Here is a 26,835-nt window from a genome sequence, read left to right on the forward strand (position 1 = left end):
GTCAGCAGCAGGCAGAAGTCACTAATTATCTTTCTGTAATGTTGATATGCTCCTTGTATCTCATGCGGCTGCAAGCAAGTACAAGGTAGATGGCATAAACACGGGACATATGATCACCCTAGCTGGGGGGGTTGCCCCGGCAGCGCTGTCTCTGGTGGGCGGGGGGGGGTTGCCCCGGAAGCGCTGTCTCTGGTGGGCGGGGGGGGGGGTTGCCCTTTCAGCGCTGTCCCTGGCTGCGGGGGGGGGTGTCGCTGGCCACGGGCTCCCCAGTGAGTGCTGCCCAGGGCTTGGGATTCCTTCCCTCGACGAGCCTCTGACACGCCCTTCCCCCCCCGCAAGTGCCCAGGCGCTCGCCCCTCCCTAGGGGGCGCGCTTCCTATTGCCCCGCCCAGCGGGGCGGTGCCAGTTCCAGCTCCCTCGCCGGCAGGGAGGAGGGAGCCTGCGGACTGTAGAGGCGGCGGCGGCTGCGCGAGGTGCACTGTGGGTCCCCATCCTGACCCGGCCTCGATATGGCGCTGTCGCGGGCGGAGCGCTGCCTCGTGCTGCTGCTGCGGCTCCTGTCGCGCGCGTTCCTCATGCTGCTAAGGCTGGCGGCGCGCGCTTCCACGGCGCTCGCCCCCGGCCCCCGCACGTTGACCCCGCTGGCCGGGGCGCCCCCCACGCGCTGCGTGCCACCGCCGGGCCAGCCGCTGCTGCAGCTGTCGGCCGGGCAGCTGGCTCGGCGCATCCGCCGCCGGGAGGTGAGAGCGGGGGGCGGGGGCTGCTGGGATTTGTAGTTCTCCTCCCGGGAGCGGCGCCCTTAGGGCAGGACTCCTGGGTTCCCTGCCTAGCTTTGTGCGCTGCAGTGAAGGGGCCGCTCCCGGCCCCCGGCTCTGCGTCCCCGCGTGGGGGAGAGGCCCCGCTGTACGCTCCGCCCTCTCTTGCGACCCGCCCCCCGGGTGTGTGGGGGACCCGCTACATGCACTCATTGCTGCACCCTTCTGCCCCCAGAGATGGGGGACATCCTCTCTATAGCTTGACATCGTGCCTGCCTGGGGTGGGGGCACCCTCTATATACCTGGTGCTGCACTTTGTGGGTAGCAGGGGGAGTCCCAGTGCCAGCTGTGTGCGGTGGGGTGGGATATATGTGTGCGGGTGAGGGCAGCCCCATTTCATCCCTTTGTGGGCTTCTCTCAGCACCAGGAGAGGATATAGACCCAAGGGGCGCCAGGTCCCTGATCAGGCTGCCTTGGCCAGGAGCCATCCAGAGGCACTCTAAGTGCACTCTCCTATGGGAAAGGACTAGTTCTCTCTTCTTCCTCTTGTCTGATAGATCATCCTGAGCATCTACTGGGGAGAGAGAGACTTGGCTGACATGACCAGAGTCTGTTGGCTCAATACTATGGGAGGAGGGGATGTCTGGAGAGCTGGTCCTGTGGAACATATGAATTCCATAAACTCCCAGCTAGACCTCTCCTTTCCTCTAGTAATGAGCTGATTGTCGTTGGCAAAACAAGCCATCTCTTTCTCTTGGTAAGGACACTATGTAATCCCATTTGGGCGTAATAATCCTTGAAATACAGGCAGTTCTGAGAGACGGGGGAGCCTTTGGGAATTCTATATAGAGGAAGTACCTGTCATATAATTCTCAGTGGAGGCAAGCCTTGATGGGGTCATGTGTCAACATACAATGCAGAAATGACAAGTCCACCGTAACAAGCAGTGCAACTTCCAGAGACTGCAGCTCCTGGCATATATTCTAAACTGATCCAAGGGCTTGTTTACACCAGTGGTTTTCAATCTCTTTTTATTTGTGGACCCCTAACAAATTTTGAATGGAGATGCGGACCCCTTTGGAAATTCAACCTGTGGTCTGCAGATCACTATCATAGAAATCTTAGACTGAAAACTGACTGAACAGAATTCATCTATAAATGTTGCGTTGCTTGGCATGGCATTTGATGCAGCGTGAGATAGGGCGCTAAACTGCAGGCTTCTACGGTAGTGACAACACTGCTGTAGGTCAGGGTATTCACATACGGAATGCCTTTTCTGGGATCTGAAACTTTATTTTCATAGTCACCTTTTGCAAACCCCTTAGATGTAGTCTGCGGACCCTATGTTGAAAAACACTGGTATATACTTACAGCCCTGCAGTGGTGCAGCTGTAGCACTTTGTGAAGATTCTACCTATGCTCGGACTGGAGCCTGAGCTCTGAGACCAGCCCCTTTATGGGGTCCTGGAGCGCAGGCTCATGTGTGAGCCCTAATTTCTATACTGCCATCTTACAGCCCTGCAACCCCAGCCCTGCAAGCCTGAATCACAGGTGTTTAATTGCAATGGTGGCATACCCAGTGAGGCAATGGGAATGTCTACATTACAATTAATGGGTATTAATCTACATTAATATGACTTCTGCTTGGTTCAAGATTAATCTTTATGAAGCATTGTTTTCTGGGAGTTGGTGTAGGCCACACTGCTATTTTAAAGTTGCCATGGGTCACAATCTGGTGTGAAAGCAGCCTCCTCATTTTTATGATCAGTCTCATGTTTCTCAATCCTCTAGGAAGGTTGTGACACTGAGACTGGATGCCTTATTAATGCATGACAAAACCCATGTCAGTAACAGTTGGGGTGTAAGGAATGTCTGATTTTCCTAACATGTGAAAAGTTGTCTATACACAGTTCTGAGATTTTACATTTCTGATGTCATTCACTAGGCTGTGGGTGAGATGAAGGTTTTAGCGCTTTATACTGAGGTGGATGATCAGTATATTGTTTCAGAGGGAGATGTTTTTCCACTATCCTAAGATGAAATAGTGATGCATGCAGTGCTTAATTTGTAATGAAAGAGGTGCCGGAGATCAAGCAGTTTTTTTACTTTCATAACTGATGTGGCAAGCCCAGAGGTGCTGGGGCTATGAACTGCCAAGCCTGGAGGTGCTGGGGCTCAGCACTGACACAAATTAAGCATTGAATGCATGTGTTTTCAACTTGTGCTAGGTAAGGAGTCATGCAATCTTAAACAGTGCATACACTGGCTGATCCATTGCTGTGTTCCTGCAATATAGCTATAATCTCCCAAGGTACAGACCTGCCAGTAATAATATAATATTTATTAAGAGCAGCTGTATAACAATACTCTTTCAAAGCACAGTTGAAACATTAATTATGCCAACACTCCTGCAGGGTAGGTGAGTAAATGTTTTTCATTTGGGGAAACTCAGATCTGGACAGGCTAAGTGGCTTGTCCCGTTCTGCAGAGCTAGGATTAGAAATTAGAAATTTCCAGTCATTAATACAATCTGTGCTGCGTCTCTTTCACACATTATGATCCCTATTGCAGTAGGTGCAGTTAGAGATCTAACAGCATGTTGTGTAATATCCGATAAAGAACAAAACTGCCCTGTTCCCATTAGTAAAAAATTGTGTAGTTGATCCTGTGCATAGTTGCGTCTGTGCTTTTGAAAGTGGAAGTCCAGAGCCTGCGCAGAGGTCAGAAGGTCTATTCTATGGCGGTAGCATTCTTCTGGGGAGTCTAAATTCCTCAGACACAGCAAACTCCAATCTTTTCAAAAAAAGATTTAAGTTGTATATGAGTTTGTGAGAGAGCAGAGCATTTGGCTAATTGGTTTCCTGTGTAACTAGTCCTATTTATTTCTATGTGTACTTTGTGAAGCAGTCATTCAGGTTTATGAGGAGAAATACTTGGATAGATATTTATAACAGTGTTATGTGATTGCCTAAGGAGATAGTAGATGTATTGTAAAGTCACAGCACATTTAGATTTAAATACTACATTTATACCTATCATCCTGAAGTACTTTATGAGCTGCTTGTGCAGGGTTTAGATTACTTGCCTATACTGAAATGAGCCAGTGCTGAAGTAGAATATGGCTACCTTTCTGTACCAACATTGGTACATGATAGATTTTATTTAGGCATGGAAGTGACTTGTCACTCCTCTTCTATTATCTGTACTGTACCTTTTTGCCTTTAAAGTGACAAGTCTTTGGAGCAAGGAGTCCATGCAATTGTTTGTGTATCTTACCTAATATCCAACTGAATGTATATTCTCTGTACATTTATAGAACTATACATTTTTGCATGACACTTCACAGACAATTGAAAAGACAGATTCTTGCCATAAAAAGCCTACAATCTAAATACTATAATTGCATAACTGAAAATTAAGTCAACAACACTTATAGGGAATAATATTCCATATATTTAAAAAATGTCATTGTTTCATTTTTCTTCCTACAAAATCACCATAGGTCATAATCCTCCTTGTACCAAAACTTTTATACCTTGTATGAAAACATGAATGGCATCATCACATATGAAAAAGGGTGGCCAAACTATAGAGTAGTCTTATTTGGTAGGATAAAATCAAGTTACCTGCTCTGCTCTAGTATCAGATAAATCTCTGGTCAGGGCCTGTTTAAATTTTAACTGGGTAAACCTCTAATAATGCAAAGCAATATATTTTTGGTAGCAGTGAATCAGTAGGGGGCATTCTCACCCTTATTCAATATTGAAGACAATGTCTTTCTTAAACAACAATAGGGGTGCTGTGCTACTGGACGTGCTGTCAGTCAGATGAAATATCAAACTGAGGCTGTGAACTGTGGCTGTCATTAGGTGAAGGTGTTTTCCATTGCTTGTCCTAAACCGTTTTGCAAATGTGGCTGGTGTAGTATGGCTATCGCATTCCGCCCCAGAGATGGTTGCATTTGCATGGCGGTCAAGTGATCTGTCTATACGCAATCTGTAATGTGCTTAGGGAGCCTTTGGGCAAAGGTGTGGGAAGTGTGCTGTGGAAACATAATTAGTTTTTATGAAAGATTCTGTGGCACATTTGGTACAGTTTACACAAGTGTCTTGGCTAAATTCCAGCTCTTGTCACTTCATTCTACCAATTCCCCATGCCATTTTACGCTGCGCATGCTTCTTATCCTGATCTGTGGTGTAGGGTTGCTAAGTGATCTGTATTGTGGGGCTGTGGTGGCTGCATTTCTATAATGGCTAGCTGATCCCTATGTATTGACTTTGCAATGGAGAGATCGTGACTTTCCATTCATTTGAATGGGAATTCCAGGGAAATGGCTACTGGGGTATATGTGTTTTGGGGGAAGTGAAGTGGTCAGGGAGGTAAGTGACCGCTACCCTGCGAACTGTAATATATAGGGGCTCAAGGGAGCTGAAAGGCAGTCCCAGGAGAGCAGTAATTTAGGTCCCTCTTCTCTTTTTCTCAAATCTCTAATTACCCAAACATCCTGGTGACCAGCAGCCTCCCACTCACCCTCTGTCCAGCCACCCGGTCCTAGTTAGTATCTGTTGTTGTTGTCTTTTGCAGGTAAAATGCACTGATGTTGTTCAGGCTTATATCAAGAGGATCGAGGAGATAAACCCGCTTGTCAATGCAGTTGTCAAGGACAGGTGAGCCAGGGGAAAGGTGGGAAATGGACTTTTCTGTAGTCCAGTTTAGCAGCTGTTAAAAGCCATCATCGGCAACAAGGCAAGATAACCAGCCTCCATGCGAGGTTCTCCACCTTTCCAAATGTGATCACCCACCCCCTGCCATGTCATGCTTGCTGGGGGAGGGGGTAAGTCAGGACCGAGTGACTTGTCAATCAGACATGACTTATGCAACGAATCAGTGCTGAATGCCTCAACCATCTGTTAGAATTGCAAGATTAACCCATAGTTTAGGTGAAAGTAATTATCACTGACTCCTGGGGAGGTTGTGATAGGTGGAGAAGCTCTGTTCTGCTTGCTCATAGTACATACTTTCTTTGCTGACATCTTCTGTAACTGTAAGCAATATACACCTAGCAAGTAATTAAACTTGACCAAGTGACTGTGCCCTTAATGAATCATGCATATTCCAGTAATATGTATCTATCAATGATCATTCCACAGATCGAAAGTGTTGGAATACAAGACAGAGCCCATTCTGTTCATAAAACTCATTTATTTAAACAATTAACGTTTAAACAATTAACGTTCACGGCATGTTCTCACTATTTCCATGGATAAATAGAGGATTCAGGGCTATCAACCATATACCTTTTTATTCCAGCCCTGAATTCACTGAGCCTCTTGCAGCTATTTATATCTGCTCCATTTCCCCTGTACTCCTTTGCAACAAGGAAGAGGCTAAAAATATGATGTGGAAAAATTGGAAAGACTCCAGTGGAGGGCAACAAAAATGATTAGAGGACTGGAACACATGAGTTATGAGAAGAGGCTGAGGGAACTGGGGATGTTTAGTCTACGGAAGAGAAGAATGAGGGGGGATTTGCTAGCTGCTTTCAACTACTGAAAGGGGGTTCCAAAGAGGATGGCTCTAGACTGTTCCCAGTGGTAGCAGATGACAGAACAAGGAATAATGGTCTCAAGTTGCAGTAGGGGAGATTTAGGTTGGATATTAGGAAAAACTTTTTCACTAGGAGGGTGGTGAAGCACTGGAATGCGTTACCTAGGGAGGTGGTGGAATCTCCTTCCTTAGAAGTTTTTAAGGTCAGACTTGACAAAGCCCTGACTGGGATGATTTAATTGGGGATCGGTCCTGCTTTGAGCAGGGGGTTGGACTAGATGACCTCCTGAGGTCCCTTCCAAACCTGATATTCTATGATTCTATGAATAATTTTTTCTTGCCTTTCACAAGCAGAATCTAGAATAGTTTTAAATCAATCTAATCATTTTAAAATTTGTGACACGTGTGTGTGTTTTTGTAAATTATCTTAATTTTCTATTCTAATTGAATGATTACTTACATTACAGTATTGATGGACAGAACTTTTCTGTGTCACTTGAGTCACAGAAGTCCTGCAAATACAAGCTTCTAGATGAGAATACTGTACTTTCTAATTCCCATGAGGCTGGAAATGCCATGAACGTGGCGTGTCTCCTGGGTATTCTGCTGCTTCTGAGTGGCTTTAGGAACAGAGGCAGCTGATTCATTTCAGGGTTTGAGTCTGTGTTCAAGCTGGTTCTTACTTAGTTGGGACTAGTTCATTCATCCCTTTTTCAGACTCACATGCAGAAGAAACACAGAAATTTGGGTTAATCCATCACTAGCTATTGATGAATGGGTGTTATCGTATTTGGGGACCAATCACACCTAGTGGTGAATGCATTTAATTGCAGGTCTGTCTGCCCTAAAGATGTTGCGTAGATAGGACATATACAGTGTTCAATTATTTTCGGAAAAAAGTAGAATTGGTTAGGTTACCAATTTCTGGTGTGTGTCTGTCATTCATTGTGTGGGAGCAGCCTGATCTATAACTGTAAAAGTATTGAAATAAGTTGGCAATCTGTCTTATACTTCATATGCCTCTTTTCTTCTGAGAATCGTAAGGCATTATACGAATATTAATAAACTTAATGCCCCAACTCCTCTGTCTTACAGATGAGGGACTTGGTCGAGCTCACACAGTGAGTGTGTGGCAGAGCTGGGAATGGAGCCCAGATTTCCTGATTCCCGGTCCTGTCTTCACTCACCACCCCCCTCCCTTGTTCAACAGGAGCTGGCCAGAGAAAGGCTCACCATGGTGAAGGGATAGTGATATAAGTAGGGGCATAGCGAGCAGATCGAGGGACGTGATCGTTCCCCTCTATTCGACATTGGTGAGGCCTCATCTGGAGTACTGTGTCCAGTTTTGGGCCCCACACTACAAGAAGGATGTGGATAAATTGGAGAGAGTCCAGCGAAGGGCAACAAAAATGATTAGGGGTCTAGAACACATGACTTATGAGGAGAGGCTGAGGGAGCTGGGATTGTTTAGCCTGCAGAAGAGAAGAATGAGGGGGGATTTGATAGCTGCTTTCAACTACCTGAAAGAGGGTTCCAAAGAGAATGGCTCTAGACTGTTCTCAATGGTAGCAGATGACAGAACGAGGAGTAATGGTCTCAAGTTGCAGTGGGGGAGGTTTAGATTGGATATTAGGAAAAACTTTTTCACTAGGAGGGTGGTGAAACACTGGAATGCGTTACCTAGGGAGGTGGTAGAATCTCCTTCCTTAGAGGTTTTTAAGGTCAGGCTTGACAAAGCCCTGGCTGGGATGATTTAACTGGGAATTGGTCCTGCTTCGAGCGGGGGGTTGGACTAGATGACCTTCAGGGGTCCCTTCCAACCCTGATATTCTATGATTCTATGATGGGGATAGGAAAATGAGTAATGGGTTGCTTCGTGTTGTTTCCTTTACAACCTATCTGCTTTTAACACATGAACCTACTTATTTTTCAGCAAGTCCTTCTCTTTCTTTGACCACCCCCATCTAAAGGGCTTTTCAGCCCACTCAGATGTTGGTTGAGATTTGGTTAGAAATGGACGGGGGGTTCATCTGAGTCCAGTCAGAGACTGACCAGCGTTCTCTCCCCTCCCCCTCCTTCCCAACCATTCCCCTCAGGTTCGATGCAGCCCTTGAGGAGGCCCACCACGTTGACAAACTGCTCTCGGAAGGCCATGGAGATGAAGATGCCCTGCAGGAAAAATTTCCCTTCTTGGGGGTTCCTTTCACCGTCAAGGAGGCCTTCGCGCTGCATGGTGCGTTTACACACAAGCTTTACCAGGCGCTGTTTGGATTTACTCTGCGGCCTGTTGTCAGTTTGCTCCTTTCTCATGAGAGTCGTGGCTTTTGCAGGGAGGCCAAGTAGTGGAGCTGGCTAAACTGAATTCAACTGCCTCCTGAGAGAGACAGGGTGGGGGAGGTAATATCTTTTGTTAGACCCACTTTTGTTGTTCGAGCTTACACCGAAGTTGGTCCAATAAGAGAGAATACCTGTGTCTCTCTGATATCCTAGGACCTGCATGGCTACAACAGCACTGCAGACAACTTCTTCCTGTCAGTCTCTTTCCTCTCCCTTTTGCATGGCACTGTATTAGACCCACTGTGTGGGAATCAGAGTAGCAGCCGTGTTAGTCTGTATATGCAAAAAGAAAAGGAGTACTTGTGGCACCTTAGAGACTAACCAATTTATTTAAGCCTAAGCTTTCGTGAGCTACAGCTCACTTCATCGGATGCATCCAATGAAGTGAGCTGTAGCTCACGAAAGCTTATGCTCAAATAAATTTGTTAGTCTCTAAGGTGCCACAAGTACTCCTTTTCTTTGTGTGGGAATGTTAACTGACTCATTGAAGTTAAGTCATTGCTCCCTAAATATTTACTTTCTCCCTCCTATCATGAGCTTCCCTGGACCACGTCCCGGAACACTCTTCATTTCCTCTTATTCCATCGCTTTCAGTGCTATCTCAATACCTTCTGCTCAGCTGCATTGAGGTTGTAGCCTAATTTCTCATTTGCTAGTCATTGGCCACTCAGGTCAGGTCTGTGTCATGGCTGTTGATCATTGGTCTCTTACCTTGTTTCTTTTTAATACTAGATGGGCACATTAAAAATACTTGATCAGTGGATAGTATCCCTTGCCCAGCACTTTGGTTTTACAGGTGTTCTGTAAATAACTGTAAAATACCCATGTAGCTGAACTTCACAAATGAGCTCACTTGCTTCCCTAAGAGTTATTGCATTTATCCTCTCCAGTGTGCACAGTAGATGTCTTCCAGGCCATTCTGCTCTCCTTCCATGCGTGGAACGTGGAAGTGCGCAGGGCACCCCAATTATATGTAAGGAGATCAGAACCCCTTTGAAGTGCAGATTGTCTAGTGGATTATTAACTAGTTTCTTCACTGGATAGAAGCAGCAGTGTTATGGTGCGGGGGGTGGCACATTTTTGTTAAGTGTGCTTAGCTGTCTTGTTGTTTACATTCTGTAGGCTGCCGATTAGTTAGATTTTGTTTTTCATTCTGATCTTTTCATATTTTTACAGTTGTTTTGTTTGAAATGTAAGAACTCAGGGTTAGGTGCCCTTTTACTAATCAAAATAAATAGCAAAGACATTCCCTGAAGGTTACTATCTGGTGTCCTGATAGTGTTCTGAAAGGTTATCTTATTGCTGATGAGCCCTTCATAGGAAGGAGATGTACTTCTATGTGCTCTCCCAATTGCATCAGGATTGTGACACAGATTGCATAGCAGTCTTATTCCCAGTGGAGCGCAAAGGTAGGATTTTTGAAAGGTTTCCTCTCCCTGGGGTGGGAGGATGTGGATCCAAGCATCACTGTTAGAGGACTTGGGGGTACCAGGCATGCTCTCTCTGGGTTTGGGGAATTGGTGATCTTGCCTAGAAATCACTATTGGTCTGTTGGGGATGGAAGCTGGATGAGGCACTTGTTATTTCTTGGGGATGAGACCTCCTTCTGGATCTTGGCAGCATATGGAATGATCACCCACCCATAGGATCTCGCACTGGCATAGCTTGTAATCTCAAGAGGATTGTTATTGCATCTCTGACCCATTATATCTGGTTTTTATCTTGTCACCATAGGGATGCCCAACACCTCTGGCCTGGTTAGCCGTCGCAACTTGATCTCCACGTCAGATGCTCTGGTGGTGTCACGGTTAAAGCAAGCTGGTGCAATTCCACTGGGTGTGACCAATTGCAGTGAGCTGTGCATGTGGTATGAATCTAACAACAATGTCTACGGCAGAACGAACAACCCATATGACCTGCAAAGGATCGTGGGTGGCAGCTCAGGTGAGCCGGTGCCTCTTGGAGGAAGCCAATACTGCAGTGCACAAATGAGTTTACCAAATTCCTCTTGTTGATCACTTTGTACTTTAAAAGCTCTGCAGATGGTTAACTGGTTAGCCACACACATAGCTGTCATATAGCATGTGGGCAATCTGATACAATGGGAATTCAAAGGAGAACGTTTTGGCTGTTGGGCATTGTGACGGACTGATGATATTCTGTAAATTACATAATGTTTGTTCAGTATATAAGATAAGTTTATTGAATTAAATTAAACCATATTGAATTAGGGTTAATAACTTTAGAGTATATTGTATTAAAAATGTAACCGTGTATGTGGTGTGTGGCATTATATGTACCTTCCCTAGTAGGGAGAGGGTATGCTAATGAACTTCCTCTGGCATCAGCCCTTGAAGAACACCCCCGCCCCTGGAGGGGATATGCATACAGGGAGTCCTTGGATTTACGATGCCCGATTTACGTCGGACGCCACTTACAAAGCTTTTCACTTTCAGCCTGTTTCACCCCTATGATGCTTGTTTCGCCCTTATGATGAAAGCCAGCATGGAGAACAGCACACATCACATGCTGAGCCTCAGCCAATCACAATTTCACTGTTCAAGCTTTCTGATTGGCTGAGCCCGGGGCTGGGAGCCAAACAAAAACAAGCAGCAAGGCTACCTGGCAACAATCTACCCTGGCCGGGGAAGCCAATCAGACAAGTGACTGCAAGGGACCTCCTTCCAGCTCCATTCATTGTAATATGACCACAAAGTTATTTACAAACAGTTCTGTAAAAAGCAAGCCCAGTTCTGCAAAGTATGTTGCCAGCATTCTGAGCAGCTGCCTGCCTTCCTGGCTGTCTGCACAGCCTGTCTCCCATCACTGAACGCAGTGCGTCTGTGAATAGGGACATATACAACATGTACAGCTGCTACAGAGAAATCTACAAGGAGAAGAGGAGAACATCTGTCCAAAAACTTCCTGAGATACTTTCTTTAAGATTCCAGAGAAACCTGCAGCACAGACTTCAGAGAAGCCCCCAGCCAAGAGCCCTTCAAAAAGTTCTGGAAAGTCAAAGCATATGTGATTTTATACATTTATTCGAATGCTGTTTATCAAATAAATACATTGATGTTGCTACATTAGTCATCTATAATTCATTTAGTACAAAAATCTGGGTTATTGTGGTGAAAATAGTGTATCAAGCCTTGGTTCAGGAACCAATCCCCCTTTATGCTATTGATTCCTTTGGGAAAACGGTTTCGACTTACAATGCAATTCTGAGAAACAAATTGTGTCATAAGTCCGAGGACTCCCTGTATAGTGGTTCAAACTGGATTCTGCAGCGATGAACAGACAAAGAAAAGACTTCTGTATACAAGCCTGATTTTTAAATGACTCAGGGCCTTCTGCCTGATCCAACAAATGGCCAGGACCCTTAAGGGAGGATTGAAAGGACTTGTTCTTTTGAGGCCTCATAAGAATGTGTGCTTGCTCTGTGCTGAAGCTCTGGAAACATCTGATGAAGTGAGCTGTAGCTCACGAAAGCTCATGCTCAAATAAATTGGTTAGTCTCTAAGGTGCCACAAATACTCCTTTTCTTTTTGCGAATACAGACTAACACGGCTGTTCCTCTGAAATCTGGTGAACTTGTAACCACAAAGAAACCCAGAGGGTTGGGTGATCACTGGTAAGCTTATTAGGAGGCCTGAAGGTTCTTTTATTGCTTGTAATGTTTTCTCTGTAATGCTTTTTGCCTTAAGAATAAAGTAGATTTGCATAGGAAGGGCTGTGTCATAACTTATATCTGTAGTAGTACCTCAGTTATCAGTCTCTGAAGAGAAAGCAAGCTGGTTTTTTTAGGTTGACTGTCTGTGCTGGGAAATACACAGTGGAGGCAGGGAACTGTTCACCGTGGGTGCCCCAGTCAGGAGAGAAGGAGATACGTGTCTCCACTGAAGAAAGGCAACTTCTAGGGAGCTGAAAGCTTGAGAGTGGATGCCCTCACTGGACCCCAGAGGGGAAATACAGGGGCAGTTGCCCTGTCCTGTGACATCTGTGGTGGCAGTGATGGAAACTGTAATAGTGTGACCTGCTTAAGTTCAGTAAAAGTAAGTTCTATAGAAGGAAAAGCACAGCGGGGAAAAAGTCTTTTTTTGGGAAAAGGAATAGTGAAAAGAGAGATGGGAAAATGAATTGTCAACAGCTGTAGACAAATGGGCTGATTCAGCGATGCAAAGAAAGGGAGATCAGCCTGAAGACAGAACAAACTCATAGTGAATTTTCATAGACACTAACGTCAGAAGGGACCATTATGATCATCTAGTCCAACCTCCTGCACAACTCAGGCCACAGAATCTCACCCACCCACTCCTGTGAAAAACCTCTCACCTATGTCTGATTTGCTCTATTCCCGTGACCAGTCAAGAAACAATGCCAAGTTCAAAGGGAACCTCCAGCCTGCTGGCGGAGGGCCTAGCAGATGGGGAGAGTCTTGGAGCCAACACCTTGGAGAGAAGCAGGGATGAGACTGACAGATTCAGCAACTGTGTTCCGTCCAGACCAAGAACACCACTGCAACAGGAATGGTGGACAGCCCAACATCTGGAGCCAGGCAAGCTCCAGCTAGAGAGGGATTGAGTGTGTCTGGAAACCAGCAGCTTGCAGACTGGTAGCAGCAGCATCAGTGTGAGAGAGAAAAGAGGGAGAAGCAGCATGCGGTGAGAGAAGAGGACAGCGAGCACCAATATCAGATCGAGTTGGAGAAACTGCTCCAGCAGAACCATAGTCCAGTAGGTGAAGCCAGTACCCAGTTACCTGTCCCCATGGGTGGTGTAGTCTCCAAATTACTTGCTCGACATAGGGAGTGTGGTGATGTGGATCCTATATCCTTTTGAAAAGGGGTGTGAATTGAATAAGGTGGGGAAGGCGGACATGACACCTGGCTCCTCTGCTGTCCGGGACAAAGGCCTTGGACACTTTTACCCTTATGGGAAGGAAGGACTATAGAGATTATAATCGTTGTAAGCAAGTTTTGTTGCAAAGGTTTGAGCTGACTCCTACAGTGTGTAGGATAAGATTTCAGGGAGTTCAGAAAAAAGGGGACATGACCTGTGCTGAGGTTTCAACTCAAATTAAGGGTTATGTAAGGAAACGGGGAGCTGAAAGCCTGAGATTGCGTGTCCTTCTGCACAACTGAGGGGAGATACAGGTGCTGTTGCACTGAACAGTGACAGATATCTCCTCTACTTCTTATCGAGTGTCACTTCAGGGCTTCCTTGCTGGAGTAGCTTCATGCTGACATCACTGAGTAGTTCTGACATATTTACACAAATTGGGCAAATCACATGGGCAAGAAGCTGCTCTTCTCCTACTGGTCCCCTCGTGCGTGTGTAGCCGGAGGCTCCTGTTCCATCTGTGTGCGCGATTGCTCCCCACTCGGATGGTTGGTTATCACTGCCAGAAAGGTTCTAGCAGAGTTCTGAGAGATCACCTTATTATCTTTCACTCCTCTGGCCCACACTCGGGCCCCCCTCCTTCTGGCTGAGCAGGTGTAGACAAGACTGTATTTGGAGCGTGGTCAGTACCATTCAGAACTGACCAAAGGGGTTGTGTTGAGTGACGCAATGTCTTTCAGGGGAACTCCTCATGTCTCTGGGGGCAGAACATGCTGCCTCAACAGAAAGAACTTCTAGCCTTCAACAGCTTAGGGCATGGGCAATCTTTAAAAAAGGGAAGGAGGAGGATCCTGGGAACTACAGGCCAGTCAGCCTCACCTCAGTCCCTGGAAAAATCATGGAGCAGGTCCTCAAAGAATCAATCCTGAAGCACTTACATGAGAGGAAAGTGATCAGGAACAGCCAGCATGGATTCACCAAGGGAAGGTCATGCCTGACTAATCTAATCGCCTTTTATGATGAGATTACTGGTTCTGTGGATGAAGGGAAAGCAGTGGATGTATTGTTTCTTGACTTTAGCAAAGCTTTTGACACGGTCTCCCACAGTATTCTTGTCAGCAAGTTAAAGTAGTATGGGCTGGATGAATGCACTATAAGGTGGGTAGAAAGCTGGCTAGATTGTCGGGCTCAACGGGTAGTGATCAATGGCTCCATGTCTAGTTGGCAGCCGGTGTCAAGTGGAGTGCCCCAGGGGTCGGTCCTGGGGCCGGTTTTGTTCAATATCTTCATAAATGATTTGGAGGATGGTGTGGATTGCACTCTCAGCAAATTTGCGGATGATACTAAACTGGGAGGAGTGGTAGATACGCTGGAGGGGAGGGATAGGATACAGAAGGACCTAGACAAATTGGAGGATTGGGCCAAAAGAAATCTGATGAGGTTCAATAAGGATAAGTGCAGGGTCCTGCACTTAGGACGGAAGAATCCAATGCACCGCTACAGACTAGGGGCCGAATGGCTAGGCAGCAGTTCTGCGGAAAAGGACCTAGGGGTGACAGTGGACGAGAAGCTGGATATGAGTCAGCAGTGTGCCCTTGTTGCCAAGAAGGCCAATGGCATTTTGGGATGTATAAGTAGGGGCATAGCGAGCAGATCGAGGGACGTGATCGTTCCCCTCTATTCGACATTGGTGAGGCCTCATCTGGAGTACTGTGTCCAGTTTTGGGCCCCACACTACAAGAAGGATGTGGATAAATTGGAGAGAGTCCAGCGAAGGGCAACAAAAATGATTAGGGATCTGGAACACATGACTTATGAGGAGAGGCTGAGGGAGCTGGGATTGTTTAGCCTGCAGAAGAGAAGAATGAGGGGGGATTTGATAGCTGCTTTCAACTACCTGAAAGGGGGTTCCAAAGAGGATGGTTCTAGACTATTCTCAGTGGTGGAAGAGGACAGGACAAGGAGTAATGGTCTCAAGTTGCAGTGGGGGAGGTTTAGGTTGGATATTAGGAAAAACTTTTTCACTAGGAGGGTGGTGAAACACTGGAATGCGTTACCTAGGGAGGTGGTAGAATCTCCTTCCTTAGAAGTTTTTAAGGTCAGGCTTGACAAAGCCCTGGCCGGGATGATTTAACTGGGAATTGGTCCTGCTTCGAGCAGGGGGTTGGACTAGATGACTTTCTGGGGTCCCTTCCAACCCTGATATTCTATGATTCTATGGAGGGCACAAAAGTGATCCAGGGGCTGGAAAACAAACTTTACAATATGATGCTTAAGAAGCTCAGTCTATTCTGCTTCCCGAAGACAAGTTAGTGGGGTGGCTTGGTCACTGTGCATAGGTACTTACACATGGAAAAGAAGTCTGAGAATGGGGGACTTTTCAACCACGCTGACAAAGGCATAACAAGACCCAGCATCTAGAAGATGAGGAGTACTTGTGGCACCTTAGAGACTAACCAATTTATTTGAGCATAAGCTTTTGTGAGCTACAGCTCACTTCATCGGATGCATCCGATGAAGTGAGCTGTAGCTCACGAAAGCTTATGCTCAAATAAATTGGTTAGTCTCTAAGGTGCCACAAGTACTCCTTTTCTTTTTGTGAATACAGACTAACACGGCTGTTACTCTGAAACCTGTCATCTGGAAGATGAAGTTCCTATAGCAGTGAGGGTGGTTAGAACAGCTGATTGGTGGGAGTGGTGGACTCCTCAATGCTTGGAGTCTTTAAAACAATATTAGCTGTCTTTCTAAAAGATATGCTTTAATTCAGCTGCTGGGAGATGTTCTGCAGCTAGGTTCGTGGGATTTGTGGTGGACAGTTGTGGTCCCTTCTGGCTTCGTAATCTGGGTCTCCATGTTAATTCCCTTCTTCCTGGGGAGAACAGGATTGCCTGCATTGCCCTCAGCATACTCATAACACTCGCAGTTTTGCATTTAAATAACTATAATCCGGTCTCAAGCTTCAGGGCTTCAGCCAGTTGCCTGCAGGGATCAGGAGGGACTTTTTCCTCCAGTGTGCAGTTGGTCCATTCTAGTTTTGTTTGGGGTTTTTTCCCCCTTCTTCTGAAGCATCAGAGATTCTTCCTAGGTGGAAATGGACCACCTGGACTGGGTGGACTCTCTATCCTTCATGGAGGAGAAGAGGGTGAAAGTCTGACAGCACACAAGCACAGACTTTCAACTGACCAATTATTTTTGCAGAGGCACCAGGGGATGGAACAGGGGTGTGTGTGTTGGCGGGGCGGGAATCTGCAGGTTCTCCTACATTGCTTCTGCCTCTCTACCACCGGCTCGTTGGTGCCATGCCAGTGGGACAGTGCCCTGAAGTTTAGAGAATCGGCTTTCTTAGATGCCTGGTCGGAGTGTCTTGCCCAAATGTTCAGGGTCATATTGATCAGCAGATTTGGGGTCATGGAGAAATTTTCCCCCAGGTCAGATTGGCAGGGACCATGGGAGGTTTATCCTGCTGCTGCAGCATGAGGTGGTGGATCACTTGCTAGGCTCATCTGAGAGTATCTCACCTAATCAATTCCCTGCCCTCACATGGGCCTCGGGCATTGGTAGCACCTTGGTCTCTCCTGGTCTTTGCCTGTGGCACCAGCAGTTTAGTCTCCTGAGGACTGAAATAAGAAAAGTAATAGGGCTCAGCATGGAGGTTTCTGGGTCAAAGTTAGCAGCCTGTGATAAGCAGGAGGCCAGATCTAATGGTCCCTTGTGGCCTTAAACTCTGCGACTTTCTGCAGGGAGAGGAAGCAGAGCTCCTTTGTTCTGCCACAGGCTAGCTGGCTGCCACAGCGCATTATGCAGTGGACATAGGGAAAAGTGATAAGTCTCTGGTTTTTGTTTTCATGCAGGTGGTGAGGGCTGCGTCCTGGGAGCTGCCTGTTCCGTAATCGGGGTGGGTTCAGATATCGGCGGCAGCATTCGGATGCCTGCTTTTTTCAATGGAATCTTTGGACATAAACCCACCACAGGTACCAAGTGTCCAGGATTGAGAATTTGCATCTTCTCTCCCCCTGAGTCAGACATGACACTGGATGTTTTCCCACTGGCAGGGTAACCACAGGCATCAGTGTGGGTGTGTGGGGAGGTGTTCCATATGCCTCCTTGTGACACATTTGTATCTTTTTGAGAGAGGATTTTCAGTACTAGCTTATTGCTGGATGCTGGAAGTCAAATTCCTCCCCAGTGTAAGTCCCTGGAAGCTAGTGGAGTTAAACCAGAGATGAATTTGGCCTGAGAAGTTAGAGAAGCTGACCCTGTCTCCTTTATTTTAGGAATCAGAAGCTGAGACTGGACAACAGGGGTTGGATCACTCAATGATTGCCCTGTTCTGTTCATTTGCTCTGATGTATCTGGCATTGGCCACTGTAGGAAGACAGGACACTGGGCTAAATGGACCATTGGTCTGACCCAGTGTGGCTGTTCTTATGAGTTAAACTCAGGGAAAGTGTGGTGACATCAGACCTGACACACTAGATACCAAATCCTTGCGATAGGACATTGACAGGGTCAGTGTTTCTGACTCAGCAACAAAATGGCTGGGTGTTCTTGTAGCTGCAGTCTGTCATTATTCTGTGAGCCTCTCATTACCATGTAACTTAGTGGCTGGATGACCTAGTGTGGCTGGACTGTAGGCAGCCAAGCGGCATGCTGCTCTGGTCTGTTTCATCTGAGCACTTTTTTTCTCCAAGTGGCATGTGAATCATATGAGCATGTGAATGGCGCTCTCATATGGGGAAGTCCAAAGGGCGGCTCCTCTCTGACAATCACCTTGGCTGAAGTTGTGTTTGCAAGGATGCACTTTGCCATGTAACGACTAACTCGTGTGCCTTTGCGCTTTTAGGGGTGGTCCCCAATGATGGTCAGTTCCCCAATGCTCTGGGGGTGCGGACGGAGTTCCTGTGCACGGGTCCCATGTGTCGCTATGCTGAGGACCTGGAGCCCATGTTGAGGGTCATGGCTGGGCCTGGAGTCAGAAAGTAGGTCGCTCTTATCACTTTGTGAAACTCATCGTTGATCTCAACCACTTTCTGACCAGGAAGGCATATATCTGATTATTTCTGATTACTCCTTTCATGTGCCATATGTTAAGTAACTGGTCCAACCTGGTTGATGACTCGAAACTAGTCTATCAAGAGAGGATGTCTTAGAATTCAGGTTGCAGAAATCTTTAAGTCTTCATAGGGAAACTCAGGGGCACAAATGTGTCGCATCTTGCACAACAGATTTGCTTCTTCAGCAGCGGTGCCAGCTTGGCACCTGACACTGGGGTTAGTCTCTGTATCGGATCTCCTGTATTCAGGTGCCATAGGCATTGACTCCCCACAGGCAGTCATCCCTCCCCCTTGTGAGTGATATACATTCTGTCTATTTGAAGCTTCACACAGTGAGTCCTCTGCTGGAGCGTTTTGGAGGGAGTGAATTATACTGATTGAATAGCTCTCCTCAAAGGGCCCAGAACATGGGAAATGGCTTAAAATAAATGCAAAGTCAGTGTACAGTATCTTATAGGTTACTTCTCCCTCCTACCTGGCTAGATTCTTACAGCCGCTCAACCTCATCCCAGCCATCATGACCCTTACTGGCTGCTCTTGGATCCCTCCCCCTGCCCTTACCTCAGCACATTCAGGTGTAGTCCTTTCATTCCAGAAGACAAAAGCACACTAGCCAGTTGGGGGTCTGTGCTTTTGCTCCCTGAGGCCTCCCTATCCTGTATGGAGGAGAAGAGACTGAAAGTCTGACAGCACACAAGCACAGACTTCCAACTGACCACAATTATTTCTGTAGAGGCACTAGTGGTGAGAACAGGGGGAGATCTTGTAGGTTCTTCTACCCTGCTTCTCCCCCTTTACTGGCTTTTTGCTGCACATGTGTCCTTTACATGTCCGTGTTCAGCTTTGTGTCTACCTCCGCACTGGCTGTCCAATGCACATGCTGAATGCTGTTCCTAATGCTTGCTGTTGGCTGAGCGATCTAATATGGAGGGGCATCTTGTAAGACAAAGATTTTCTTAAAACAAAAAAGAAATGTGGAAACTGCTGACCCAGTGACTGTGTGTGACACTGAGGCAAGCAGCCAGATATATTTAATGCCAACACCTAGCTATTTGTATGTCAGTAGCAATTGTCTCCTTTCTAACATGACAGATGTAGTAGAACATCCTGAGGAACTTTAGCAAGTGTGTGAGCAGTGTTTCCATCTTGGGAACAGCAGGAGATGGAGACTTGTGACCCAGGTATTGTTCCTTCCACTGCAGGCTGAAGCTGGATGAAAAGGTGTCACTGGAGAAAGTAAAATTCTACTGCATGGAGCATGATGGGGGTTCAGTTTTCGTGTCCCCTGTGGACAGGGAAATTCTTCAGGCCCAGAGAAAGGTAAGAGGGACTTGGTTATTCAGGCATTCGGATACCATGGTGAGAAGCATGGTAGACAAACCTGGAGGGAGAGGTTCAGAGAGTCAGTTGGATAAGAGATGACTTGCTCTACCTATGTCTGTTCCATCTCTTGTTTATCATGGCCCTTATATGCTAGTACTTTTGAATGGGATGCTAATCAGTTGAATCAAGAGCATGCTGGTAGGAAACCTGAGATCAGCTATGATTAAGGCTACATTTTAGTCACAGGTATTTTTAATAAAAGTCATGGACCGGTCACAGGTGGTAAACAAAAATTCACAGCCCATGACCTGTCCATGACTTTTACCCATGACTAAATCTTGAGTGCTCTGGCGGGAGGGCACCGCGGGTTCTCGGGGGGGGGGGGGCGGGGTGTGTGTGGGGTGGGGTGCCACAGAACCCCCACTGGTGCTGGTGGGAGAGGGGTTGGGGCTGGAAGGCTCCCTACCTATTCCGTGTGTCTCCCCGGAAGCGACTACATGTCCCTTGGCTTCTAGGCGGAGGCACAGTCAGGGGGCTCCGCGCGTTGCCTCTGCCCCAAGCACCGGCTCCACAGCTCCCATTGGCCGGGAACCTAGGAGCTGAGGGAGGGACATGTTGCCGCTCCCGGGGAGCCCCCAAGGTAAGTGCTACCTGGAGCCCTCACCCTCTCCCATGCCCCTGCCCTAACCCTGAGCCTTCTCCCACACCCAAATTCCTGCTGCTGCTGCGGGGGCAGTGGTGCGGTGGCCCGAGACTGACCCAGCAGTGGCTGGTACAGCTGGTTCAGGGGCTGTCCAAGCTGCTCAGGCGGCCCCCAAGCCAGCCGCACCAGCTACTGCAGAAGTCACGGAGGTCCCAGAAAGTCACGGAATCCGTGACTTCCATGACCAACTAGCAGTCTTAGCTATGATGTAAGTCATAAACCAGATGAGTTTGGTTGACTGTCTAATCTCCAATGGAAGCTTGTTCACATTATATACTCCTGGGGGAATTCTGCACCATTGCACATGTGCAGAATTCATGGGTCCAGCAGAATTTTATTTTTTTCTGCAGAAAATGCATTCTGTTCCAGAAATACTGCAATTCGGTCTTTCGCCCACCAGAGGCAACTGTGGCACCAGAACAGCCAACAGTATGAATGCAGTGGGTTGTTCTGGTGCCTCAGTGGCCTCTGGTGGGCAAAAGGAGGAACTACAGCACTTTCTGTGAAGAAAAAAAAATTCTGTATGCGCGCAGTGGCACAAAATTCCTCCAGGAGTACAAGTCCATCACAGCACCTGGCCTGTTAGAACAGAGTGGGGCATATGGGGCTGCTGGGGGGGTGTCACAGACTAGAGTTCAGAATGGGTAGACAGGCGGACAGACTGGGGCACGGGCTCAGGAGCTAGTTGGGTGACAGCGTTGAGCCAGGAGCTGAATGGGAGTGGGGGACTGCAGAGACCCATCGGGATATGGGGTGCGGGGACAGGGGCAGATGTGCCTGACAGAATGGGAGAGGCTTGGGATCCGCCAGGGTCTGCATGGGGGAGGCTCCCCAACTTCCGAACAATCCTGCCCCTGCCCCCTGAAAAAAACCCATTCCATACTTCTCCCAACCACACCCAACAACCCTCCAGGTTCACTCTAGGCTCCTTCCCTCTTCCTCAGCTCTTCCATTACCCCTGACAGTTCTGTATTGTAATTTAAATGAATTACTCAAAGTTCTGCATTAATATGCCTAGTAAGGAATCTAATTGTCAAAAAAATTGAGATTTTTTTTTTTGGTCTGTATTGTTACAGACATACTTGCTGACAGGTATTTTGAAATAAATTACCAAAATAATTGATACTGGTATGATTATATTGTGTTGTTTTGACAAATAAAATATGCAGAATTTTGAGGAATTTTAAAATATTGTGTGCAAAAATTTTAATTTTTTGGCACAGATTTCCCCCAGGAGTTAATTAAATTATAAAACTACCAAATAATTTGCATCACTGTCAATATCTGCACAGAGGAAAGCAGGACTGAAATAGCCAGGGCATATTACAAATTGAAATTGTAGTGCACTGTCAGAGTTGTATACAGGAAACTTGGCACTTACTGCATACATCATTAACAGATGGGATCTGACCTCATGCTGAGCCAGCAGCACAGAGCTAGGACACTGCTGCTTAGGTCCTGTCCTTCAGATGAGACGTTAAACTGAGGTCTTTTTACTTATATCTAGTACCAGTTTATGTGGAATCTTAAAGATCTAACAGTTCTAATGTCTAGCTTTTGGACAAGTCATACATGCAGAGTGAGCCATGAGTTCTTTACACAAGAATAGGTTGTTCAATGTTCTTGCCAAATTCCAGTTTGGATAATTATATTTTACCTGCATAAAAGTCTCCTTGTTTATATTGTGGAGATTCTTTGGGATTTTTTAGAAGGGAAAGAGCCATAATACCAGTCATAAAAATATAATGTTTATAAAATCCAAGGGTGGATCTGGGCCACAGCTGTGTGTAGAGTGCCTTTCCCCTTTTGCTCGCACAGTCTTTGCCCAGTAGAGTGTTCTGTCACTGTACCTGATGATGAAAGATGCTATATTAAAAAAGTCCTGTTCTATTCTGGTCCCCTTGATGCTAGCTTTGGGGTACCCTGACTTTGTTCAGCTGATAGTTGCAATGAAAATTTTCTAGGGAACATCTGATCTTCATAAAATGGAGCAGACTCTACCTGTTGGCCTTGAATATGGAGACTTGCATGCCTTGGACTTGTAGTACCCAGCTACATAATAAAAATGGGGGGGTCCACATCCTGTGTGACAACTCTGTGGGCTGTGTTTGGCCCACTGGCCTTAGCTACCTTAGCTTTACCCAGACCCACCAATCTCTCATTGCTTCTGAGAGTAGTGAAGTATCACATAACATGATGGATACACTTTTCCGCTTGTATTTCCATAAGGTGGTGGAGCACCTGGAGACTCGGTTTGGGGTCCAAGTTCAGCACATAACAATCCACAAGATGAAGTACGCTTTCCAGATCTGGTCTGCTATGATGTCTTCCCGGGACAGTGATGGGCAGGTGCGTCTGATTCTGACCAGGACACAAGCATACTGCAGCGGAGAGGAATCTGTCATTTGTCAGTAGACAGAGAGGGGGACATGTACATGCTTGATAGGTTTGGGACCCAGCTGCATGTCTCCTCTCTTCTTCCACTGTCTCGCTCCCCACTTCTACCTCTATCTTCCTGTAACTTTAAGCATTATCCTCTTGTGTCAGCCACTTGTGAGGTGACTGTAAATCCAGTGATCTAGCAGATGAGGGACCCCTTTTAGCATTCTTGCTTTGGCCTTTTCTGTGCAAGTCCTTACAGACTCAGCTAAGCAGATGGTTTTCTAATTCACTAGTTTTGCCTTCTTTTCACTCTTTTCGCTGTCAGCAGCAGCGGGGTGATGCAGGTCAGGACTGAGGTGCATTAACACTGCTGGGAAGTGGAGATGGGCAGGACTGAAACTAAAGATGCTGTTGATAAATTCTATAGTCAATTGCTTGACACACTTTGGTTTGTTATGAAATATACTTGAGACCAAATAACCAATGTCAGTCAGGTTTATTGCTGTGAGCCAATAATAATACAGTACAGGAAAAGGGTTCTATGTGATGCTGGTCTCCAGGAGCAGACCCGTGCAGCATTGTTACAGTCACCTTACGCGGAAAGTCTGCTTCCAGAGTTACGTTTCAGCTGGTTAGTATCTATAGGATGATTTTACAAGTTACGTATTCCTTTAGATGTCACTAAAATTCAGTCCATCAGTTTGTCGCAGTTCCTTGTTCTGTTCCTTTCGTTGTCTTTGTTTTGGATACTAGCATTCCAGGTTCTGGTTCGTGAAAGTACCTTCTTGGTTTGCACCTGGGTAGAACAATCATATGTCTTGTCCTCTTCCTTTGGCACATTCCAGTACTTGTCCATGAGAATAACTCCCTATCTGTTACTATGGTAAAAATCCTCATAGATACTGATCCTGACAGCTTTCCTATCTACCTAAGCTAAGGTTTACATCCGGTAATGCAAGGTGTTATGGGATACTTACCGTAAGTGAACAGGATTATAGTATAGGTATAAGCCAAGTTAGGTTATATAACTGCTATGATATTTGTTCTTAACGCTATTTGTGCTTAATGCATACTCATGTGTATGTATGGTGTGGATGATGTATGTACTAGCCAGCATATAGTGGTCAACAGTGCTGCAAGTTTGTGTTAATTTTCATTGGCAGGTCTGTGTTATACAGCTTTTGTATTACAATACCTACCTGCTCTGTGGTTTGCTTAAATTGCTGGTGTCCCTCTTCTCTCTCACTCATTTTATTTATTACTTCTGACTCTTCTTAGGGTTTGTCCTGACCTCCAAGCACTGTACAACAGTATTTCATGTCCGCATCCCATAGCATACTTAATGGGCTACATATGCAAATAGCAAAAAGGCTCATCTCCCTGAAAGATACAATCCCAAGCAGCCCTGCCATGTCCCATTCCATCAGTCTTCCTCTTCTCCAGATCCAGAGAGAAAAGCACTAACATTCATGTAAAAATGGTGAACATCCCCAAAAAATATTTACTTCTGCCCCTCTTATTGCCTGATCTGGGGTACACCATCAGAAGTAGACAGTGCCAGTGGTTGAGCACCCTCCTGGCTGATGAGGATTTTCCCACAACCAGTACAAAATCTCCCTACCAGATGAAAATATACCTCCTCAGTTCCTCCTTTCTCCCGGATGTGGTGTGCCCGTCAGTTGGTTTAGCAGTGCGTGGGAAATCTGCCAACGCCCCATGTGAGTATTGTATTTAACAATAATTTTCTGTTCCGCTATGGATGGGGATTGGTCACTTTTGGTGCAGTATGTGGTCTCCCCACCCTGCTCAGCAGAGAATGCAGATAATCTGGTGACTGTGATAATGCTGCTGGTAATGAGGGGTTCAGCGCTTTCTCTTATCCTGTCACTCACTGCATATTAACTACAACCCCCTGCCAGCATTGATGTGATGTGTGTGTTAATTGCAGGAAGCACAGCTGTTCACAGACCTGCTTGGGGATCATGGGAAGCCTGTATGGCCGCTGTGGGAGCTGATGAAATGGTTCCTGGGGATGTCTTTGCACACCATCCCAGCCATTGGTAAAGTCAAGCCATCTCATTTAATGGGGCTTTCTGTTTAAAAAATAAATAAATCCAAGTTAAAATGAATTTGCAGTTGTTTATAATCCTAATTTACAGCCTGTGGCTATGAAAGAAGCTCTCTTTGTAAGATTATGATAATTTGGCCAGTGTTTGGTCAGATTCCAACTTGGGTAAATACATTCTGCCTCCTTAAATTCCTACCCAGCTCTTCCAGTTGGAAAAGGTATTCTTCACATCCTATCCTAAACAATAGCTATGTGCTGTTATACACAGTTGCCACATTCCACCCAAAAGATTGCTGCTTTTAACAGGGCATGAGTGATTGTATACACATTATAGCATATACAGTGCTATAAGTGATGTAGCACTTGAAGGAGGTATGTATGTTGTGGTATATGACTGAATAGAAAATATTGGGAGCTATGGTATGGAGTTGGGTGGGAGTTCTGTTTTCTGGCTCTTGAGCTTTTTACTGGAATGTTCCCTCTTTGTTCCAGTTTTGGTTTGGTTTTTCTCTGGGCTCAAGGCAGGTAAAATTATTTCTAATAATATACAGTAAGTGTGTACAGATATTTGAAGTATGCAAATGCCAAGGATGAAGAGGAATTATTTAGGGTGATTCTTTGCAAAGGAAAATGTAAGTGGAATATTAGGAAAAACTTCTGAATGCTGAGGTCATGAGGTTTATCTGGCTATGGAATAATCTCCTGAGGGAAATGGCGGAAACCTCGTTGCTTGAGTCATTTAAAACTGTATCAGATAAAACATTGGACAATGTATTGTAGGGTGTGGTCTCATACTGGCAGATTTTATGGGAAGCACAGGGGAAGAATATACCAATAACCTTCTAGAAATTATAGAACAAAAAGATCTGGTTGTTCTAGTTTCTCATCTGAGTCAGTCCATGCTTCTGGGAACACATCTTAATGGGCAGGAGATGACATGCTCCTGATGACGCTGTGAGAAGACAGGAGTATTTTCTTTCTGACTCAGACTTGGAATGTTTCTCTTTAAAACAAACAAACAAACTCTTCAGGTACCTCACATAGAGCTGTTTGAACCCCTTCAACCTTGAATTCTTTGCTATTACATGTAACAAATGTGGTTCTTAGACATTAAGGAGTTAATATTAATCTTCCCAGCTTCTTTGGTCAACGTGGAGAGGAACGGAGTACTTGTGCACCTTAGAGACTAACCAATTTATTTGAGCATAAACTTTCGTGTGCTACAGCTCACTTCATCGGTAAATGAATGCGTCCGATGAAGTGAGCTGTAGCTCACGAAAGCTTATGCTCAAATAAATTGGTTAGTCTCTAAGGTGCCACAAGTCCTCCTTTTCTTTTTGCGAATACAGACTAACATGGCTGCTACTCTGAAACCTGTGGAGGGGAATGTCACATTCAATCATCCTGCATGTATGGGCAGCACTTGCTCTAGCCACATGCAAGCCAGGAAACAGTCTCCTCCCACCTGCTCCTGGAGCAATTCCCATGCTCCCGTGTCTAGTCTCGCTAAGAAGGGGATATTTTTCCAAGGTGCTTTGTAAAGGAGACTACACTGTGTGATGTGCTGTCTCTTGTTTGCCTCTCTGGAATACCACATGTGTGTTTGCTGTTGCTCTATAGCCCTGGCACTGACAGAGAAGCTGATGAAACTCAACCCTGGTGGGAATGCCAAGCTGGTGAGCATGGGACACAGCCTGCGGACTGAGATGATGAACTTGCTGGGGACTGATGGGATGCTTTTGTACCCTTCCCACCCCATAGTGGCACCTAAGCACTACTCTCCCTTGGGGATGCCTTTCAACTTCGCGTATACAGGTGAGCA

General features: G+C 46.1%; 1 protein-coding gene across 2 annotated transcripts in view; it reads left to right on the forward strand.

The window, feature by feature from the left end:
* The first annotated feature begins 263 nt into the window (after positions 1–263).
* FAAH2 (fatty acid amide hydrolase 2) overlaps positions 264–26,835 on the forward strand; it is a 31,079-nt gene continuing 4,507 nt past the window's right edge. The window contains exons 1-10 of one of the 2 annotated variants that reach the window (XM_048864347.2): positions 264–740; positions 5,340–5,422; positions 8,399–8,535; positions 10,374–10,583; positions 17,335–17,454; positions 18,327–18,462; positions 19,740–19,857; positions 22,793–22,912; positions 24,894–25,005; positions 26,634–26,828. In XM_048864347.2, coding sequence (XP_048720304.1) covers positions 510–740; positions 5,340–5,422; positions 8,399–8,535; positions 10,374–10,583; positions 17,335–17,454; positions 18,327–18,462; positions 19,740–19,857; positions 22,793–22,912; positions 24,894–25,005; positions 26,634–26,828 — 1,462 coding nt within the window. In that variant the 5' untranslated portion in view covers positions 264–509. The remainder of the gene's footprint in view (positions 741–5,339; positions 5,423–8,398; positions 8,536–10,373; positions 10,584–17,334; positions 17,455–18,326; positions 18,463–19,739; positions 19,858–22,792; positions 22,913–24,893; positions 25,006–26,633; positions 26,829–26,835) is intronic. The other variant, XM_048864346.2, reaches the window with a different exon arrangement.

This window comes from Caretta caretta, chromosome 9, assembly GCF_965140235.1.
Source record: "Caretta caretta isolate rCarCar2 chromosome 9, rCarCar1.hap1, whole genome shotgun sequence".
NCBI lineage: Eukaryota > Metazoa > Chordata > Testudines > Cheloniidae > Caretta > Caretta caretta.